Here is an 18,835-nt window from a genome sequence, read left to right on the forward strand (position 1 = left end):
AAAATCAGTGTTGCTAGGCGTACGATAATTATCGCACATAATATACGGCTCCGGTACGATGTACGTTCCAAAGAGCATTATCGTACGCAAAAGCACAATAATTTCAGCCCTTGGACGATGCCACCCAAAAAGTCTAGTATTTGAAAAAAAATATGACACTTTCCCTTAGAAATAGGCTAAAATTAGCATATTCGGCTCCTTGGTGTAAGTCAAAATTGACGAAATATTCTGTAAACCGTTCGGATCTGTCACAAAAATACACAAATATGAAACTTATTTTTGCGCAATTTTGACGGAAATTGGTTTTTTTCTTTGATCGTATATTGGAAAAAGCTTATTTTGCAAGCAATTTTTGGAGTACAGTCTTTTTGATAGACGGACGATAATTCTCTTCCGCACACCTGGTAACACTGCTGTAAATAGGCAAGCCGGCAGATACTACGTTATATGAGTAACCTGCCACAGCTACTATATTTTCATACCAAAGCACATGACGCATCGAGATGAAAGTCTTCAATGTAACCATGACAATACATTTCTATATAAATCATCCTGACGCAGTGTGCGTGAAGCTGGAAACACCCTAAACGAGAAACTCAAGGGAGTGATGTTATATAAAATTGATTGCCTGAACATTCCCTTTCTTCTACTTCAATTTCCCTCTTGCACTTTTTACTCAAATGAACGCAAGTTGGCGCTTTTCAACCTCACAAATTCAATAACAATCGGGACAATAGATTGGACACAATAGGAACTTTCGGCATCCTGCTTATCTTAAAATGACGTAAGTCTGGTTGAAATTCAATATGCTTAAGTCCTTTTGGAATTCGATGGAAACTTTACCCTACCGCCTGTTCTTTTCTTTCAAATTTGCTTAAAAGGGATAGACTTAACAATTGCAATTGCATAATATATTGTATAGAAAACTTGTGTTTTTGAAGAAACTTAACTTGTTTTAGCAAACGGCCGTCAGCGACTTTTTAATGCGTCGTCAGTTAGTAGGGACTTTAATGGTTGAGCCATAAAAATGTCTTCCATATTTATTATGTTGATTTCGCCATTATTAAGAGTGTGTTCGTAGAGCATGACGTTGTTCGGTACTTGCTTTGAGTTAAGTGATAACTGGAATTTACAAATAACCACGATGGATTGCCGGGTGTTGACTTAAGGGGCCTACTTATTACCAGTTCGCCGGACGATATCGGCCTGTCAGTTATTCGCAAAAGCTGACAATCGCGAAAAACTGACAGGCCGAGATCGTCCGGCGAACTGGTAATCAGTGGGCCCCTTAGAGAGTGGTTAAACGCGTTTCATGGCTAATTCTTCATTAGCTGCACAATCTATCTATAGTTTAGTGCATGTAGAAAGCACAATGAAAAATATCACGACTCTGACATGTTTAACATGACCTGCAGGGGCAGCATGGTTCCATTTTTATCATTTGTCACTATGCCCGTCACTTTCGCGCTTACATACATGTTAGAACGTGACAGGAATGGTGACAAATGATAAAGAGCAGGCCATCTTAGCCCTACTGGAACCAATTTGTTACTGCAGTTACTAATGTTAGTAAAATGTCTAGTCCCCGATAATAATATTTTCAAATGTGAAATGTTAACACTAATGTTAAAATCTAATTTTATTCACTTTATTTTAACCTGTTAACCATTTATAAAATTACGTATGGGCAAATGCCCTTACATACCTACCTACATAAATCATTTATTTTCGTGGTTAAACTGAAATTACATACAGAAATATATAAATAAATATTATAGGACATTATCATCATATAATATATTTAGGACATCATCGAAATAGATTATATTAATTAGTTGTAGGTATTTATTGGTTTGTTTATATTGTACACTAACTTAGATATATAGGTAGATAAATAATAATTGTTGTATGTATGGACTAACACTATATGAGTGTTTTAGCTCGAAATAAAATGATTTCAATTTCAATTTTTCAATTATTACACAAATTGACTAAGTCCCACAGGCTCAATAAGGCTTGTGTTTGTGTTGATACATATAACAAAAAAACCGGCCAAGAGCATGTCGGGCCACGCTCAGTGTAGGGTTCCGTAGTTACTCTTCCGTCACAATAAGCTAAACTGGAGCTTAAAGTATAGTAAATAGTTAACCAAGGGATGAAACGGTACCTTTCACCCGAGTTAAACAAATAGGCAAATTTACATAATCAGTATCTAATTAAAGTAAGTCTTTTTACTATGAAGGGAAAACTTTTTGCAATAACTCAAAAACAGCTAAACTGATCATGTCCGCTTTAGTTTTCATTTAATGTCTTTCTTAAGCTCTACTTCCACGATTTTTTTCATATTTTTTGGACCTATGGTTCAAAAGTTAGAGGGGGGGGGGACACATTTTTTTTTTCTTTCGGAGCGATTATCTCCGAATATATTCACTTTATCAAAAAATGTTTCTTGAAAACCCCTATTAGTTTTGAAAGACCTTTCCAACGATACCCCACATTCTAAGGTTGAAGCGAAAAAAAAAATCACGCCCACTTTACGTGTAGGGGTTGTACCCTAAAAAAAATAAAATTTTAAATTTTATTCTACGACTTTGTCGGCTTTATTGATTTATATATCCATGCCAAATTTCAGCTTTCTAGCACTAACGACCACGGAGCAAAGCCTCGGACAGACAGACAGACAGACGGACATGGCGAAACTATAAGGGTTCCGTTTTATGCCATTTGGCTACGGAACCCTAAAAAGACTAAAACAAATTAGCACATTTCTAAGTGCTATGTCTTTTCTGAGCAACTGAATTGTTATTTTCTATAAGTGAAAACTGTGTTAGCTAATGTAATATATTTACTGACTTACCATTACGTGTAATATTCGCTGTTTGTAACAACAAAAAAAATTAACATTCAAGAGTAAAAAACAAAAACATTCTCGAGACGATGTGACAATGCTATTAGTCTCTGCTAATACCTATTTATTTTGTAATCGATTAGGCCTCGATTTAGCGACATTCAATTACGTCAAATTGTCCAAACTTTTTCAACCTGATTGATCATTTTAATTGAGAAAACATTTCAACACCGGGTTTTGGACGTAACCGCTATGTTTTTAAGATAACTTTTGGCATTTTAACGCTAGGGAACTTGGTGTTGGGTTTCAAAGCTAATTGGGATTAAACAAAACGTGTTTTTGTTTACCTAATATGACTGATTGCTTTGTTATGGAATAACCTCCGGTATTTGAGTTGCGAATGAATATGTAGTATCTGAAATACTGGGGGCCTAGATTTTAAAGACGAAAGATACTGATTTTTTATTTTCTAAACAAAACTTTTTTAAATCACTATTTATTAAAAAAATGTGTATTGTATAACATTCAAAGCTGCAGTCGGGGTATATTTACAGAGAAGGAATTACTTTCAGTGACATGTCAGATAAGTGTATTTAAGTCATATGAACCGTTTTTTTGAAGTCCAAAATTACCAAAATCTGGTTTTGCACGGGTTAAAACCTTAACAAGTACACCCAAATCTTCTTCAAGAATCACTCAATTGATAGGTGAAAACCGCATAAAAATCTGTTCAGTATTTTTTGAGTTTATCGCGTAAATACGGACATACAGGCAGACTGACGCGGTGGGGACTTTGTTTTATAAATTGTATAATTCAATTCAATTTTTTTTTATACTACGTCGGTGGCAATCAAGCATACGGCCCGCCTGATGGTATGCAGTCTCCGTAGCCGATGTACGCCTGCAACTTCGGGAGTTACATGCGCTTTGCCGACCCTAACACTCCGCACCCTCGTTGAGGCAGGAACACAATATGAGTAGGATCTAGTGTTATTTGGCTGCGGTTATCTGTATGGTGGAGGTAATTCAGACATAATAACCCCATATTATTTGTTACTAATACAATAAAATTAAACTTAATATACTAATGTATGTCGTGACAGTCTCTCGCTGAAAATTAGCTTACTTTTATGTATTCACATCTTAATCTCCGTCCAGCCGGACTTAGTAAACATAACCTCGAAGATTAAACTGTCAGCGTAACTAAGGAAACTCGGAAAGTATTCACTCGACGATAGCAATTACCATAATCCCGGTAAGAACAATTCACGGAACTTTGTTACGATCAAGCACAGGAGTCACGTGAATTATAACAAGTACTTCGTTTGAGTAATAGCTGTAGATTGAAGTAATCAGGTTTCATCATCGTAAAGGTATCTAATGACGATCATTAGGGAATATGAATATGAGGCTTTATAAATAAATAAATAAATATTATAGGACATTATTACACAAATTGACTAAGTCCCACAGTAAGCTCAATAAGGCTTGTGTTGAGGGTACTTAGCCAACGATATATATAATATAAAAATATTTATAAATATACTTAAATACATAGAAAACACCCATGACTCAGGAACAAATATCCATACTCATCACACAAATAAATGCCCTTACCAGGATTTGAACCCGGGACCATCGGCTTCATAGGCAGGGTCACTACCCACTAGGCCAGACCGGTCCGGTCCGGTTTATGATTCTATATTTTCTGTGTAATGAACTGTCGCCCGCGGTATTTCCGGACCGATAACCTTCAAGAAAAGAGCGTACATCTTAAATTCCGGCAATGCATTTGCAACGTCTGGTGTTGCAGTTGTCCATGGGGGACGGTAATTGCTTACCATCAGGCGATTTATCATAAAAAGCGAACTTCGTAAATTGCTGTAGATAAGATTTGCCCTAAAGAAACAAAGGAAATAATGTCAGTAATAAAAACTTATAGACATACATTTCGCTAAAGTTATCTAAGCTTCCTCCTTTCCAAGTACTCTTAAAATCTACATTTTCCTTCCTAAAACAATTTGTCACAGCCCTGAATGAGCTCCCCTATTATGAAAAAGAAAAACAATTTAAAACTACCCTCCGTCATTTCCATATAATTCGGCAAAACAATACCAATAAAATGACGCCATTTTTCAATCACTGACACGTGGGCTTACTTGGAATTGAAACTCTAAATCTGCTGTCATAACATAAAACTCGCTAAGCCTGTGAAATTTGTATTTTTAGGGTTCCGTACCTCGAAAGGAAAAAACGGAATCCTTATAGGATCACTTTGTTGTCCGTCAGTCCGTCTGTCTGTCTGTCAAGACAGTTTTTCTCAGGAACGCGTGGAGATATCAAGCTGGAATTTATATCAAATACTCAGGTCTACTGTCCCTTGGAGCTGTGAAAAAATCAAACTTCTAAGCCAACGCAATCAAAAGACACAGCCGTTTATGCCTATTATTTCCGCAAATTTTCGACACTCGCAGGGGAATCAAAACCTACAGGGTACTTCCCGTGAACTCAGAATCTTGAAATTTGGAACAAAGCAACGTCTTATAGCACAGATAAAGAAAAAATTGTGAAAACTTAAATTTTTAGTTACATTCATATAATAATATATACCTACAGATTTGTACGGAACCCTCGGTGCGCGAGTCCGACTCGCACTTGGCCCGTTTTTTTTTTACAATAGCATCATGTGCGGAGAGAGTTATGGTCGTAAATGTGTAATTACAGGAGCCATTTAACACCTGACACTTTTAAAACAAGCTTTGTTTTTGAATTTCGTATTTAGAATTTTTGAATTTCGAGCATTCGATTTCGTCACTTGAAAATCTGTGGAAATCGGCGAAATTCTATTTTTGAAATAAGGTAGAAGTACTAGTGCTCCACGCTGCACTAGTATTCGACATGGGCACTTTATGTCAAAGTGATAAGGATTAAGTTCGAATACAGAAAAATCTTCGTTGTTCAAATTTAACCTATATTTCTATGAAATAAAGTGCCCATGTCGGTGACTAGTGCAGCGTCAAGCACTAGTACTTCTACCTTACGAGCGATAGAAATTAGGAATCTAATGGTATTGACCATTCGTTTTCAATTCTAGTTGGTGTCATACATGATGACGCTCAGATTGGTCAAATCTGACCTTTAATAACATGACATTACGAGTCAAGGCACGTGTCTTCGTGAACGACACGATCTACACGGATATTTTATGCTTTAAAAATATTATATTGCATGAATCATTTGGATGCGCTACATGAAACAGTAAAATAGTCAATACTTATGCCGCGGTTTTTTGTTTGTTTAAATGGACCCGCGCAGTCCTTTCCTAAGGGTTAAGTAAGCTTAACACTAATATATTTTTACCAAGTTATTATTGAAAGATCTTACAATTTTACGTGTCACTTGCTCGTTGGAAAATAGTTCCTTTTGATCAAATAATGGACGCCCTTTATTAGAATGTGTCGCAACGCGGATGCGATATACTCTTAGCGCCACCTGTCGGCGAGTAGCGGAACTAATGTAAGGTATTATTTTAGAATTCATTGAAAAAATAATCTTGATGATTTCATTTTGTTACAATGCAATTTGTTGTTGCAATTCAATAGGTTTTTTTTCGTATTTTCATGATTTATGGTATTGTAGTTTTTTATGGTATTTTTTTTTACCAAAGAAATAGCGGTAGGTTTTTTACTGAAAATGAACACTGAAAATTTATAAGTAATAATCTAAATATTTTTTAAAGAAATGTTAATGATATTGTTAATTTACTTATAACCAAGTGAAATAATTATTTCACTTAGTACAATTTACTGGCAAATTCCAAAAGACAATATTGTAAATACACGCGCGTCCATTGCAAATGTGCATTAACAATTTAAGCTAACCGGATACGCTAATATAAACACTTCATGCAAAGCCGTATCCATTACCAGTCATTTCAAAATGACCCTTAACAGCAACACTTTAAAGCCCTATAGTTAAGCCCTAGGCATTCCATTCGCATCTTGTCTGAATACGTCTTTTGTACTATACATGAATGTTAAGCGTTATATCAAGGGTTTAAGGTTAAAAATAGTATACATATTTATGCATGAAAGGATTCATTAAAATGCTGTGTACATCTCGAAAATAAACTCACTGAATGGGCGCGGGCAGTATGCCAATTTTTGACATTTCCATACGACCGTGATGACCCTTTCCTTCATACAATTTTGTTCAAATCGGGGGTCAAGTTATACTGGTGAAGATGTCTTAGAATGTAGGCGTTGTAGACCTAGTTATGGCTGTTTTAAAGGTCATTGGCTTTAGATGTAGGTTTTATGGTTCTATTTGTATGTCTGGTCAGACGTCTGTCATTTGCCAAACTATTGTTATGACTGGGTCAAATGAGAAAGACACATTTTTGCAAACGTATTAACGACCATAGATCTACAATCTAGACACGCGGCAGCGTGTTCAGCCAAGTTCAAAGGAAAAAAACTGGGGGCCGATTTTTGAATTTCGACCGCTCGCTTTCGTGTATTTTGTTCAATAATATCTCCACTATTAGGCATTTAAATTCTCCTAATGAAATTGAAAACGTGTCGTCATACCACTCGATGCCCAATCTATCGCTCGTATTTAAAAAAAATAGCATTTCGCCGTTGTCCACAGATTTTCGAGTGACGAAATCGAGCGCTCGAAATTCAAAAATCGGTCCCCTGGGCTATAACTGCGAAAATGGAAGTTTGTCAATTGCGGGCATTTTTCTCTGTCACTCTAATTACGTCTTAGTGAGAGTAAAAGAGAAAGATCCCTGCAATTTGTAGGCCCCCTAGTGACGCAGGAACCGTGTGTACTAAATATTACGCGAACCATATCGAGCTACTTTTGACCCCTTCACAACTTGAAACCTATTTAACCTACACACATGAAATTTAGCACATTTATTCAATCCCCTTAGCTTGTCTAAAATACAAAGTTTCAAAAACGTAGATCAAACAGTTATTGATAAATTAACGTTTAAACCTCCCCCCCCCCCCCCCCCCCCTCCTGCTCCTACCAGTCTACGCCCATACGCTGGTGCGCTGAACACCATACAAAAAATGTTCTATTCCACTGAAATCACTTAGAGCGTTTTCTTATCCCTCAGTCTATCTAGAATGCATAACATGCAATAACATTGCACTTCAACAATGCAAGAACGTATGCAGATTTAAATTGCAGATGCAGTGTATTCGAATTTCATTTTTTTTACTTGATCTGACATCTATCTGTACCCCTAGTGTACATTTATTCGATGGCGTAACGTGACGTACGCGTTTGCGTTATGTCTCATTGTGTATGGGATTTTGAGTTTCCAAAACGTTCCGCTTGGCGCGCTGTTTCTAAATCCCATACAAAATGGGTCTTAACGCATACGCGTACGTCACGTCACGCTATCGAATAAATTTACACTAGGGGTATCGATCATGTGATTAAAACTTGATCGAATTAAGCCGTTTGTTTTATAAAAACTATATTTTTTTATATAGCGAAACCTATATACCTAGAGTATATTATACTGAAAAGATCGACATCAAAACTAAGCGATTTGTTACGATTTAGTTCTCCGTAATGGAAACTTCATCAAAAATGTACGTACGTTCGGTACGGATCGTAAAGCTAAATCCTCTTAAGTATATTATAAAACAGTATATGTATATGTCGCAGCCATCTGGTGAAATTAGCCAGCTAATTAGTCGCCTAGCCCGTTCATTAAATCACGGCATCCATTTTAATGCCTAGGCCGATAGTTTGTTGAACTAGATTCATTCAACCTTTGACAATTGACGTATTGAAAGTCAGCACTTTGAAAATGACTGATTCACTCAGCCGAGTGATTTAAATGTTACCTAAAAAATGACATATCATAAAACAAATTGAATAAATTTATAATAAAATAAATAACCTAACCGAAATCATAAATTCATCAATGTCCAATTGAACTAAACGACTACACGACGTTCAGTCGTCTGGTTAAACGTTGTAATAAATGACTTCGCTGGTTGTTCTTAAGCCATTTAATCAGATGCCGGCGCTTAATAAATGGGCTAGGCAACTAATTGGCTTGCTAGATCAACCAGTTGGCTTCGCCATTTATACAAATAGGAGCGAACAAAATACAAGTAATGTCTAGTCAAGATATTTTTTTTAAAGTTCTAATGCCGCTTCAGGTCATTGACCCAAAGCGTGTTGATGTTGATGTACAAAGAGATCACATCACAAGATATTAAAGTTAGATCAAAGGAAAACAATCTTGCATATTGGTTTCGTTTTCAATTGAATTGGCTTCTTTCACATTATTTTTAATATTTTTTTATGAATTTAGAATTCTATTGGAATTTTCTACTGCGTCAAGGGCATTTAGGTAATAAATAATAATAATAAATAAATAAATATTATAGGACATTATTACACAAATTGACTAAGTCCCACAGTAAGCTCAATAAGGCTTGTGTTGAGGGTACTTAGACAACGATATATATAATATATAAATATTTAAAAATACTTAAATACATAGAAAACACCCATGACTCAGGAACAAATATCCATGCTCATCACACGAATAAATGCCCTTACCAGGATTTGAACCCGGGACCATCGGCTTCATAGGCAGGGTCACTACCCACTAGGCCAGACCGGTCGTCAGGTTATTTGAGACCTTTAGTTTTTTTCTTTAAGCTGAAAGGTCGTGAGTAAAATTATAAATAACATGATTATTTTTGTTGGAAAGTTTAAAGCAAAATTATATAGGTATTGTAGAATTTGCTGAATTTGATTTTCAGTCGTCGGACTTCAGATGGTCAACATCTCCTGAGGATGCCTCGTAGAGAGGCGAAACACGTGTCGAGTTTTGTACTTTCGGTGGTGGATTGTTATATTTATTTGCGTATTTATTTTTGCGGTGGGAGGGGGGAACATTAATTGCATGTAAAAATACGCAAGTAAGTATAACGGGTTAGCACTGATTACTAGCACGTTATCTTTTCGCGGATTAGCAAAGTAATATTTTTTGTTTTTTGAATGAATTTATAAAAATATAAAAAATATATAAATATGGGTCAATCTTACACAAATCGACGTAGCCCCACTGTAAGCTAAATAAGGCTTGTGTTGTGGGTACTTAGACAACGATATATATATAATATAAATATTTATAAATACTTAAATACATAGAAAACACCCATTACTCAGGAACAAATATCCGTGCTCAACACACAAATAAATGCCCTTATCAGGATTTGAACCCGGGACCATCGGCTTCATAGGCACTAAGGTCACTACACAATAGACCAAACAGGTCGTCAACTATATATTATAGATGGATATCGATAAATAACTCAGGAACAAATATGTGTGATAAACACACATACAAATGTCATTACCAGTATCCGAAGCAGTAGGCTTCGTAGGCAGGTCACTACCCACTTGGAGGCCGTTAAATGTCATGACTAAATAGCTAATTTAACAACACAGCTAAAACTAGCGGGAGGGTAACACTAAACACTATCCTATTATTGGCACCCCACCAATGGGTAGCACTTTCAACCTCTTTAACCATCTGTTATTTTTCAGTCCAATCATGTGGTAGTTGAGTACAGCTCAGCTCAAAAAGAACTTTGTAAAATATTACCTCTTTGGTTAAAAGAAATAGAAACGTGCATTAGCTTTTGGATTTTTATAAAACGGTACTTCTATGTCGCAAAATTAATTTGCGATGTCAAAAACTAAAGCAGAATTGCGCTGTTTCTCAGGCCTCAGGCAAAACCGCAAGGAAAAGTCATATTGGTATGACGGGTATGTCACAACATCTGTAATCTATATGCTGCGGTTCATGTCACCGCAATAAGTCTGTGGTATCGTATGTCGTGACGCAACTGAGTTAATAATGCACAGAACACTGTGTTCTATCACGGTCTAAATTAAGTATTTTAGGACAATGTTATTCTCGAGCTGCTGCCCACACGTCAAAACTTACCAAGAACAAATCTAATTATGATTTCTAAAAATTAAATTTATTAATAGAATTGAATAGAAGACCGTTTTAAAGGTTTCCGGACGGCCAGACGTTGTTGTGCCTACACATTGACTAATCAATTCTTAAGTTCTGCACTAAGTTTAATAAGGCTTGTGTTTTAGGATAGGTAAATAAATAAATAGTACATGCTCTATAAACACGTAGGAAATCACACAAATAGTCCTAACCGCCGGTTTTTTATCATCTGTCATCATGCCTGTCACGATCTAATAAATATGTAAGTGCGAAAGTGACGCATGACATGACAAGTAATTAAAAAAAAACCAGGACCACCAGCTTGGTAGGAACATAATTTATGCTTACACAAGCCTTTTAGGCGAAAACTTGGCATTTGCGAATCATTACCTACATTAGATCGGTGTAATCTAAGTTGGCTTGCCAAACGAAACTTGGCTCCATGTTGAGCCTATTGAGAGAGTACTTTAGAAGCGACCTGGATACTTGAAAGTTAGGTCTTTAATTCTTTATAGCTTGACTAGACTGTGCAGTCATTAAAAACTTTTCGACCCGGGTTCGATGATGTATATGCTTTTCAAATTTCGCTGTGTCAATATCTAATTACATAATTGTAGGTATATGTGTTACGGATGGGACAATCTACACCTATCGATCTAGTCCTACATTGAGCTCAATAAGGCTTGTGTTGTGTGTACTAGACGATGCATACATACAAACAAATGCCTTGACCAGCGGGTTAAGCGCGGTTGCATTTTTATCGCCTGTCACTATGCCTGTCGCGTTCTAACAAGTATGTAAGTGCGAAAGTGACAGGCATAGTGACAGCGTGCCATCGTTTAGCATAAGTAGAATACTAGTAACTTCGAGCAACACCGGGAAGGGAGACGGCATTCGTACTATTATCCCCTCTGCCGAAGCATAGGTACAACTGTACCTATGGCGGTGCATGTTGTGACTCGTCCATACACAAAAAGAGATCGAGGTGTGCAAGATTTGTCTTTGACGTGTGTCATTTTCTATGTATTTGTGTCGTCATTACAGATTGGATTTTGTATGTAGTGAGTGAGAATTGCGACTGTGTGCACATTTCCCCCCGCAAAAAATGGCAGAATGATTTGTACGGTAAGATATCGCCTGGGCCCCTCCGTTCCGACGTGTCGGAAGCCGGTGTTGCTCGAAGACTAGTAATAATTAGTGGCTCATTGACTAAAATTCGATAAATTTTTAAATCGCCCTTTAAATCTAATTCTAAGCGTCTATCGCTAAGTTTTTCTACCATAAAGTTTAACTCTACGTTTAATACTGTCGCCGTACCTATACTTAACCTGTTTAGGTCAAGATAGGATCATGATTTCAGCTTAAAAAGCCAGTAAATTGGCTCACCTGCAAGATGGCAATTGCCGAGGCCATCTAACATCAATCATTCTGTTTGGTACTTTATCCAATCGCCAAACAAGCTTTTTACTTGCTCAATTAAACCAGTATAAGTATGCCTTTCTAACGCATAGTTTTTATCGGATCTCTAAGTCAGGTTAAGCTGGTGATGGCGTCCGAATCGATTCGCGCGCTTTCTACCACAGAGGCGGAATACATGGCTAGTTACGCGGTTATCACACTGATGTGGATCCGCATGCCGTTCCGGCGTGTAAGCGAGACAGCGCTATGCAGGGATATAGCGATGTTTCGCTTGTTCGAGGTGAAGACCTTATCCGTAGGATCTGCTGCGGCTATCGGTTTAATTCGGACGTGATAGATTCCACTTTAAAATCCCATTTGGCTAGTTCTTTTCGTGTTTTATTAACTCGTTGGATTGGGAGTTGGAGCATTATTTATGGCTGGCGCTTGGGTGCCTTTAGTGATTTGGAAATAAAAAACTTACTTTATTTTATTAGGTATAAAGTTACAATTATTTTCTTCATTAATATGATTATCGATATTACGTTTTGAAGTTCTTGAGAAACTACACCACTCACAATTGTATTTGTGTCTGTAACTGTGTTTTGAGCAAATTAGTTATTACATAAATATTATTGTTGGCGAATTAGCAGACGACCTGTCTGAGGTTAAGCTGTTACCATAGCCTATAGAAACTTGTAAAGTCTACATGAAGTGGCTAAGCGTAGAAGTGGCAAGATATTCAAAATGATCTGCACACGCTCTTACTCTCCAAACAATGACAACAGAGTTGTGCCAACTGCAACTCCAAGGGTACCTTGAGGGAGCTTCTTACTTTAGACTAACCACTTCCTTCTTTACAGGCCGCCACAGAACTACGGCGCGGCGGTGCTGGCGCGGGTGGGTGACGGCGCGGTGCCCTCCTACGCGCCCCCCAACCGCGCCTTCTTCACACCCCCGCTGCCCCCTGAGTACAGGAACCCGTTCGCTGACAAGCCTACACTTAGAGGTGAGTGCTCACTTCGACTCTTTAAAAGCATGGCATTGCTAGAGTGGCGTAAGAGTGCTCGCTCGCTCGCTCACACTTAAAGCGCAAGTGGGTGAGCGCGGTGCCATCATACGCGCCCTCCACCTGCACCTTCTTCACGCCCCCTGGGTACATGAACCCGTTCCTGTAAGTGCTCTCTTCGGTTCCTTACCCAGCCTTACGTCGAGAGACGCCGCTACGAGAGTGGTTTCTTCTTAGTCGGCTTCTTGACTACTTGTCCGTGAAGCACCGCGGAGAGTGAGATTATTTAATACTCATCGGACCTACATGTTTTTAGTTTAGCTTCTCACACTATCATCAATATCATCATAAGCCAAAACACTTCCAGTCGTCTACTGATGGACATGGATAAAAAATATATTAGATATCATTCATCATAATACATCATAATGGGGCGTTTACTTTTCTAGTACCTTACTACTACTTTGTTAGGCATATTACCAGGACGTAGCTGACCAGCTATAACACACGACTTGTCTTTTATCTTGAAATTTAAACACCGATAAGACCACGCCTCTAGGCCTAATATTTTAATTTCAAACGTTACTAACGTGTTATATTTCTAAATTCCAGGCACAAACACAGACGGGAACAACTACCTTAACCGGAGGCCTATTCCACCTCCGTCTCTCGGGCCAGGCCACGAGAGGATACCCATCAGGCCTCCAGGACAGGTACGATCATAACAACTGTAAGATGTCTCCAAAATTTAACCTGATGGCCTGAGCCAGGCCTTCAATCTTCAGCTTTCTTTTTGTGGGCCATATTTTATGGCTTTGACTTATGGCTTGTCTTGTACCATGAAACTTTTTGAACGTTAATAAAATTACAATTATTTGCCTATTTTTTTGAATAACTTCTAAATTGTTGGTTTTGAAAGTATAAAAAAATATATATTTGGAATCCTCACAATTAGCCTTTTCATTTGATACGTAACACGATTTAGTTTTCTAAACCTTGTTTTTTAATTTTCTCATTTACCCCCAGTGACCATTTGTTTACGTTCCATGTCCGTCTTTGGTTCATAAATCATAAATCATAAATCATAGCATTTATTCGTGATAAACTATGACATACAAAAGTATAACAACATGACAAAAGGAAGAAACATAGAATAAATAAATAGTTTACCACGAAATGGTCCCGCCTCAGCATTAATGCTAACCCAAAAGTCAGCGCTGATCTTCCGGCGATACCATTTGTGGGTCACGAACGCAGCTGTACGACACGGCATAAACATAAAACATAAAACTGAACGCGGCTTTGCGGCGGCGAAAGGGCGGCGATCAACGCCATCTAGTCTGACGGCGAGACGTCATGATGAGAAAAGAGGCCATGTCGTACGCGTGCTGATAGATACAGATAACAACGATAACAAGACCATTTATTACTTACTTTTTTAGTCTATTACTTACTATTACTTACTAGCATCAGTGCAAAACATGAACGAAAATAAACGTGTTTACATGGCAAGAAATTAAACAGAAATTCAATTAAATCTTACAATATTAAAACTAAGGATACCACCTAGGTGATTAAGGTTTTATAACTACCATAACAATGTGTTAACTTCGCCAAAGTGAGAGTGTTTACCCATGAATGATAATAAAAAATAATCAAAATAAAGTAAAGTAAAGCTTGGCTCTTCGGTTAAAAGTTGTGTACATTAAGAAGATAAAATAACATAAATAACATAAATATCACGCACAACGGTGACGCAAGAGTTGCAAAGCAGCGATAAAACAAATGACAACTAACAACATTATAACATTATACATTATAACATTATACAGACACATTGACTGAACGTGAGGATAGGACAGAAAAACAGGTAAATATATTATAATATTATCGATTGGAGTTGCTCACAAGTACAGAAGACATACAATTATTGGAATAAAAACAATATTAAAAAAAACTAGTGTCCTGTCTTAAAGTCTCCTGTTGCCGCTGGTGTTGTAAAGTAGATAGCTTAAGCTTAGTTTTAAAAGTCACTATACTTTGTAGGTTTCTGAGCGGTGGAGGAATGTTGTTCCAGCATTTGGTTGCCATGTACCTAAAGCTCCCACGAAATGCTGCTGAAACATGTTGAGGTGTCACCAACTGCACACTGCAATTACGCGCCCCAAGTGACCTACGGGTGGACATCCATGATAACTTCTCGAAGAGATATGATGGGGATTTGTGTTTTACTATGCCAAATAAGAGAAATGCCAGATGAAGCTTGCGACGGTGTAGCATTTTGAGAATACTGTGCTTATTTAGAAATGGAGTCACATGGGCTCTTGGAGAAATGTTAAAGCAATAACGAGCACAAGCATTTTGTACCCGCTGAATAAGTCGCCTTGTTTTTGCCAGAAGACGTGGACCATAGACTAAATCCATATAGTTCAATTTAGACAGAACAAGTGTTTCGATCAACTGAGTGCGCAAGGTTTCATTAATGAACGGTCGAATGTTGTACAGTAGCTTGAGCCTGTAGAAACAGTTTCTCACAGTTTCAGCAACATGATTGTCAAATCTAAGTTCACTATCCATAATTAAACCTAAATTTCTAGCCTTATACACTTTTTCAATGGGTTCACCCGATAACATCACATCTCTGGCAGGTCCAATTTTGCTCAACTGATTTTTAGTGCCGAAGATCATATATTTAGTCTTAGATGGGTTGAGCATTAGACTATTGTCTAGAGCCCAAGAAGCTATGTTTGCAAGGTCCATATTAAGTTTTTCTGTAGCACTGTCAATTTCAGAAGGCTTACAGGAAATGTATATCTGTATATCATCGGCATAAATATGATACTTGCAGTGTGCGATGCAAGTTCTGATGTCCGCTGTATATAAAATAAACAGGATTGGGCCAAGTATCGATCCCTGTGGTACACCTCTGGAAAGCGCCATTTTTCCTGAGACTTTAGCTGATCCATCACTTGAGCTTAGTTTAACATACTGTTGTCTGTCACTGAGATAACTATGAAACCAACGCAGTGCGCTGTTATCAAAGCCATAGTAACTTAGCTTAGACAGTAGCAGGTCTATATTAATGCAGTCAAATGCCCTAGAAAAATCAAGCAGTACAAGTAGTGTGCACATTCCCCTATCCTGTGAGCAAAGTATGTTGTCTGTGACATCCAGCAAGGCCGTCACAGTACTGCGCCCCTTCCTAAAACCAGATTGTACGTCTGGTAAGATATCGTTACTCTCAATGTAGTCATTTAATTGTGCGCAAACAATCTTTTCTAGTATCTTAGACATACATGGTAAAATGCTGATGGGCCTCAGGTCCTTTAATTCAGAGGGATTAGTGATTTTTGGCAGTGGGCGCACGATGGCTACCTTCCAGGAGTCAGGAAAAGTGGATGTTATAATTGAGGTGTTTATCACATCAGTCAGTATGTCTATAGTATAAGGAAATGTCATAAGTAGCATTTTTAAATTAATTAGGTCATGCCCTTCTGCATTCGATTTGAGCTTAGATATAATTTTTAGCAACTTGTCGGAGCTAACTGGTTCAATATGAAATCTAGACTCATTATAACTGTTGAACTCAAAGTAAGTTAACTGTGAGATTGTGACTTGTGATGCAATTGGTAAATTCAAAAAATGTTTATTAATTATATCGGGGTCGCTGAAAGTAGATGGCAATTCTATATTGTTTTTAGGCAGAATGTTAGATTTTAGACTTTTCCAAAGTGATTTCGGCTCCTTAATTTTATTATTTATATTATGGTTAAAGAAAGCCAATTTTTCATTGTATATGGCCTTATTTACTGTTGACTTAAGGTCCTTATAATAAAGTTTTTTACTCTCAGACCCTGTCTTATGATAATCTGCGGCAGCCTGATCACGCATACGCATCATCAGTTTCACTGTGTCTGTGATCCAAGGATATGAGGGACCCTTTATTATAGATGTTTTTATGGGTGCATGCAAGTCAAATATTAACTATGTGCCTGCTCAATGCTTCTACCTTATCATTAATGTTCGGCAACGCAGACATCAGATCCCACCACACACTACGCAAATCATTGTCAAAATGTATGGGATTAATATTATTAATAGGCCTGTGCAATATAGTGTAGGGCTTAGGTTTGTTCCGCTTAATCGCGAACTCGCAAGTAACAATACAGTGCCCAAAGAGAGAACCTACATGCTCGATACTAATTTTTTTGGCAAATAAATCGGTGAAAATTACGTCAATAAGTGTCTGGCTTGTGTTTGTAAAGTGTGTTGGCCCTGTTACAATTTGTGCTAAATTAAAACTAGATAAGAAATGGTTAAACTTTGTGGTTTTAATGTCATTTGCAGTAATTAAATTAATATTAAAGTCACCCAACAGAATTAAGTGATCATATCTAGTTAATGAGCTAATGGTGTCAGATATGGCGTCCAAAAAAAGGTCAACGTCCTGCCAAGGTGGGCGATACGCCGTGCCAATTACAAGTTTTTTCCCTTGTACTGTCATATGTATCCATATTTGTTCTATCGTTTTGTGTTTGGGGTCTACGGGGTGTGGTAGGCTATGAGCTGTGACATTACGTTTTAAGTAGAACCCGACCCCCCCACCTCGTGAGCGTAGGCCCCGTGGTCGCGGAGTGTGGCGCAGCCTACACCCTGGGAGCACAGGGGCCCGACCCTCATCCCCCCCTCTCAGCCAAGTTTCATTGATTGCTAACACATCCATATCCAATCGAGTGCAGGTTGCTATGAAGTTATCGTGATTTGTACTCAACGAGCCCACACGAGTTCACAAACTTACATATGTCTACCAAATTTTAACTTAATTGGTCCAGTAGTTTCGGAGCGAATAGGCTGTGACAGACGGAGAGACAGACAGATATACAGACGCACGAGTGATTCTATAAGGGTTCCGTTTTTTTCCTTTTGTGGTACGAAACCCTAAAAACATACGTCACACACCCTTTTCTCCAAGCGCATGCAAAATGCAAATGCGCCCTCCAAATGGCAATACTACGACGTCTTTATCCCAAAACCATTACTCCAAATCTGCTACAAACCCTTACAAATCAATCATCATTCCAGGAGACCTCGTCGCCTCAAGTCCCAGCGCCTCCGCCCGCGCCGCCCCTCCCGCCGGCCGGCATCGAGCCGCAGAAGAAAAAACCACTCAACACTCCTAGCCATAAGGTATTTATACCCTTGGCAATCTTGACATATAGCATCGCCCGCTGCGGTTTAATGCAAATGAGACCCAGCGGCTTCAGCATAAAGTCGACATTCCATTGAGTAGGGTCAGGTGATTGACTGAAACCATATAAAGAAGGATCTTGGGGTTAACATACTAGTTGCTTGACGTAGAAACGTTTTACTGAAGCCAGATAAGTTCGTATTAAGGAATTTGCATTGTTAACGTTCAATTTGCAAGTTTTGATTTTAATACGAAGCTGTAATATATTCGGAAATGGTATTTAAGCAAAATATAGACTCATAAGTTTCCGTATACTGGTAAATTCGCTATTATTTTCAGTCAATACTGTTTCTAACTTATATAATTTTTGAAAGTACGAAA

General features: G+C 37.9%; 1 protein-coding gene and 1 long non-coding RNA gene across 2 annotated transcripts in view; both read left to right on the top strand.

Moving 5' to 3' along the window:
- LOC133530606 (uncharacterized) overlaps window positions 1-18,835 on the top strand; it is a 60,125-nt gene that overhangs the window by 35,669 nt on the left and 5,621 nt on the right. Inside the window, exons 3-5 of the mRNA XM_061868591.1 lie at window positions 13,121-13,266; window positions 13,879-13,979; window positions 18,349-18,453. Coding sequence (XP_061724575.1) covers window positions 13,121-13,266; window positions 13,879-13,979; window positions 18,349-18,453 — 352 coding nt within the window. The remainder of the gene's footprint in view (window positions 1-13,120; window positions 13,267-13,878; window positions 13,980-18,348; window positions 18,454-18,835) is intronic.
- On the top strand, window positions 14,335-15,868 carry LOC133530653 (uncharacterized). Its single transcript, XR_009801345.1, has 2 exons — window positions 14,335-15,136; window positions 15,313-15,868. It is a non-coding gene; the product is annotated as an uncharacterized LOC133530653 (long non-coding RNA).

Source organism: Cydia pomonella, chromosome 23 (assembly GCF_033807575.1).
Source record: "Cydia pomonella isolate Wapato2018A chromosome 23, ilCydPomo1, whole genome shotgun sequence".
NCBI lineage: Eukaryota > Metazoa > Arthropoda > Insecta > Lepidoptera > Tortricidae > Cydia > Cydia pomonella.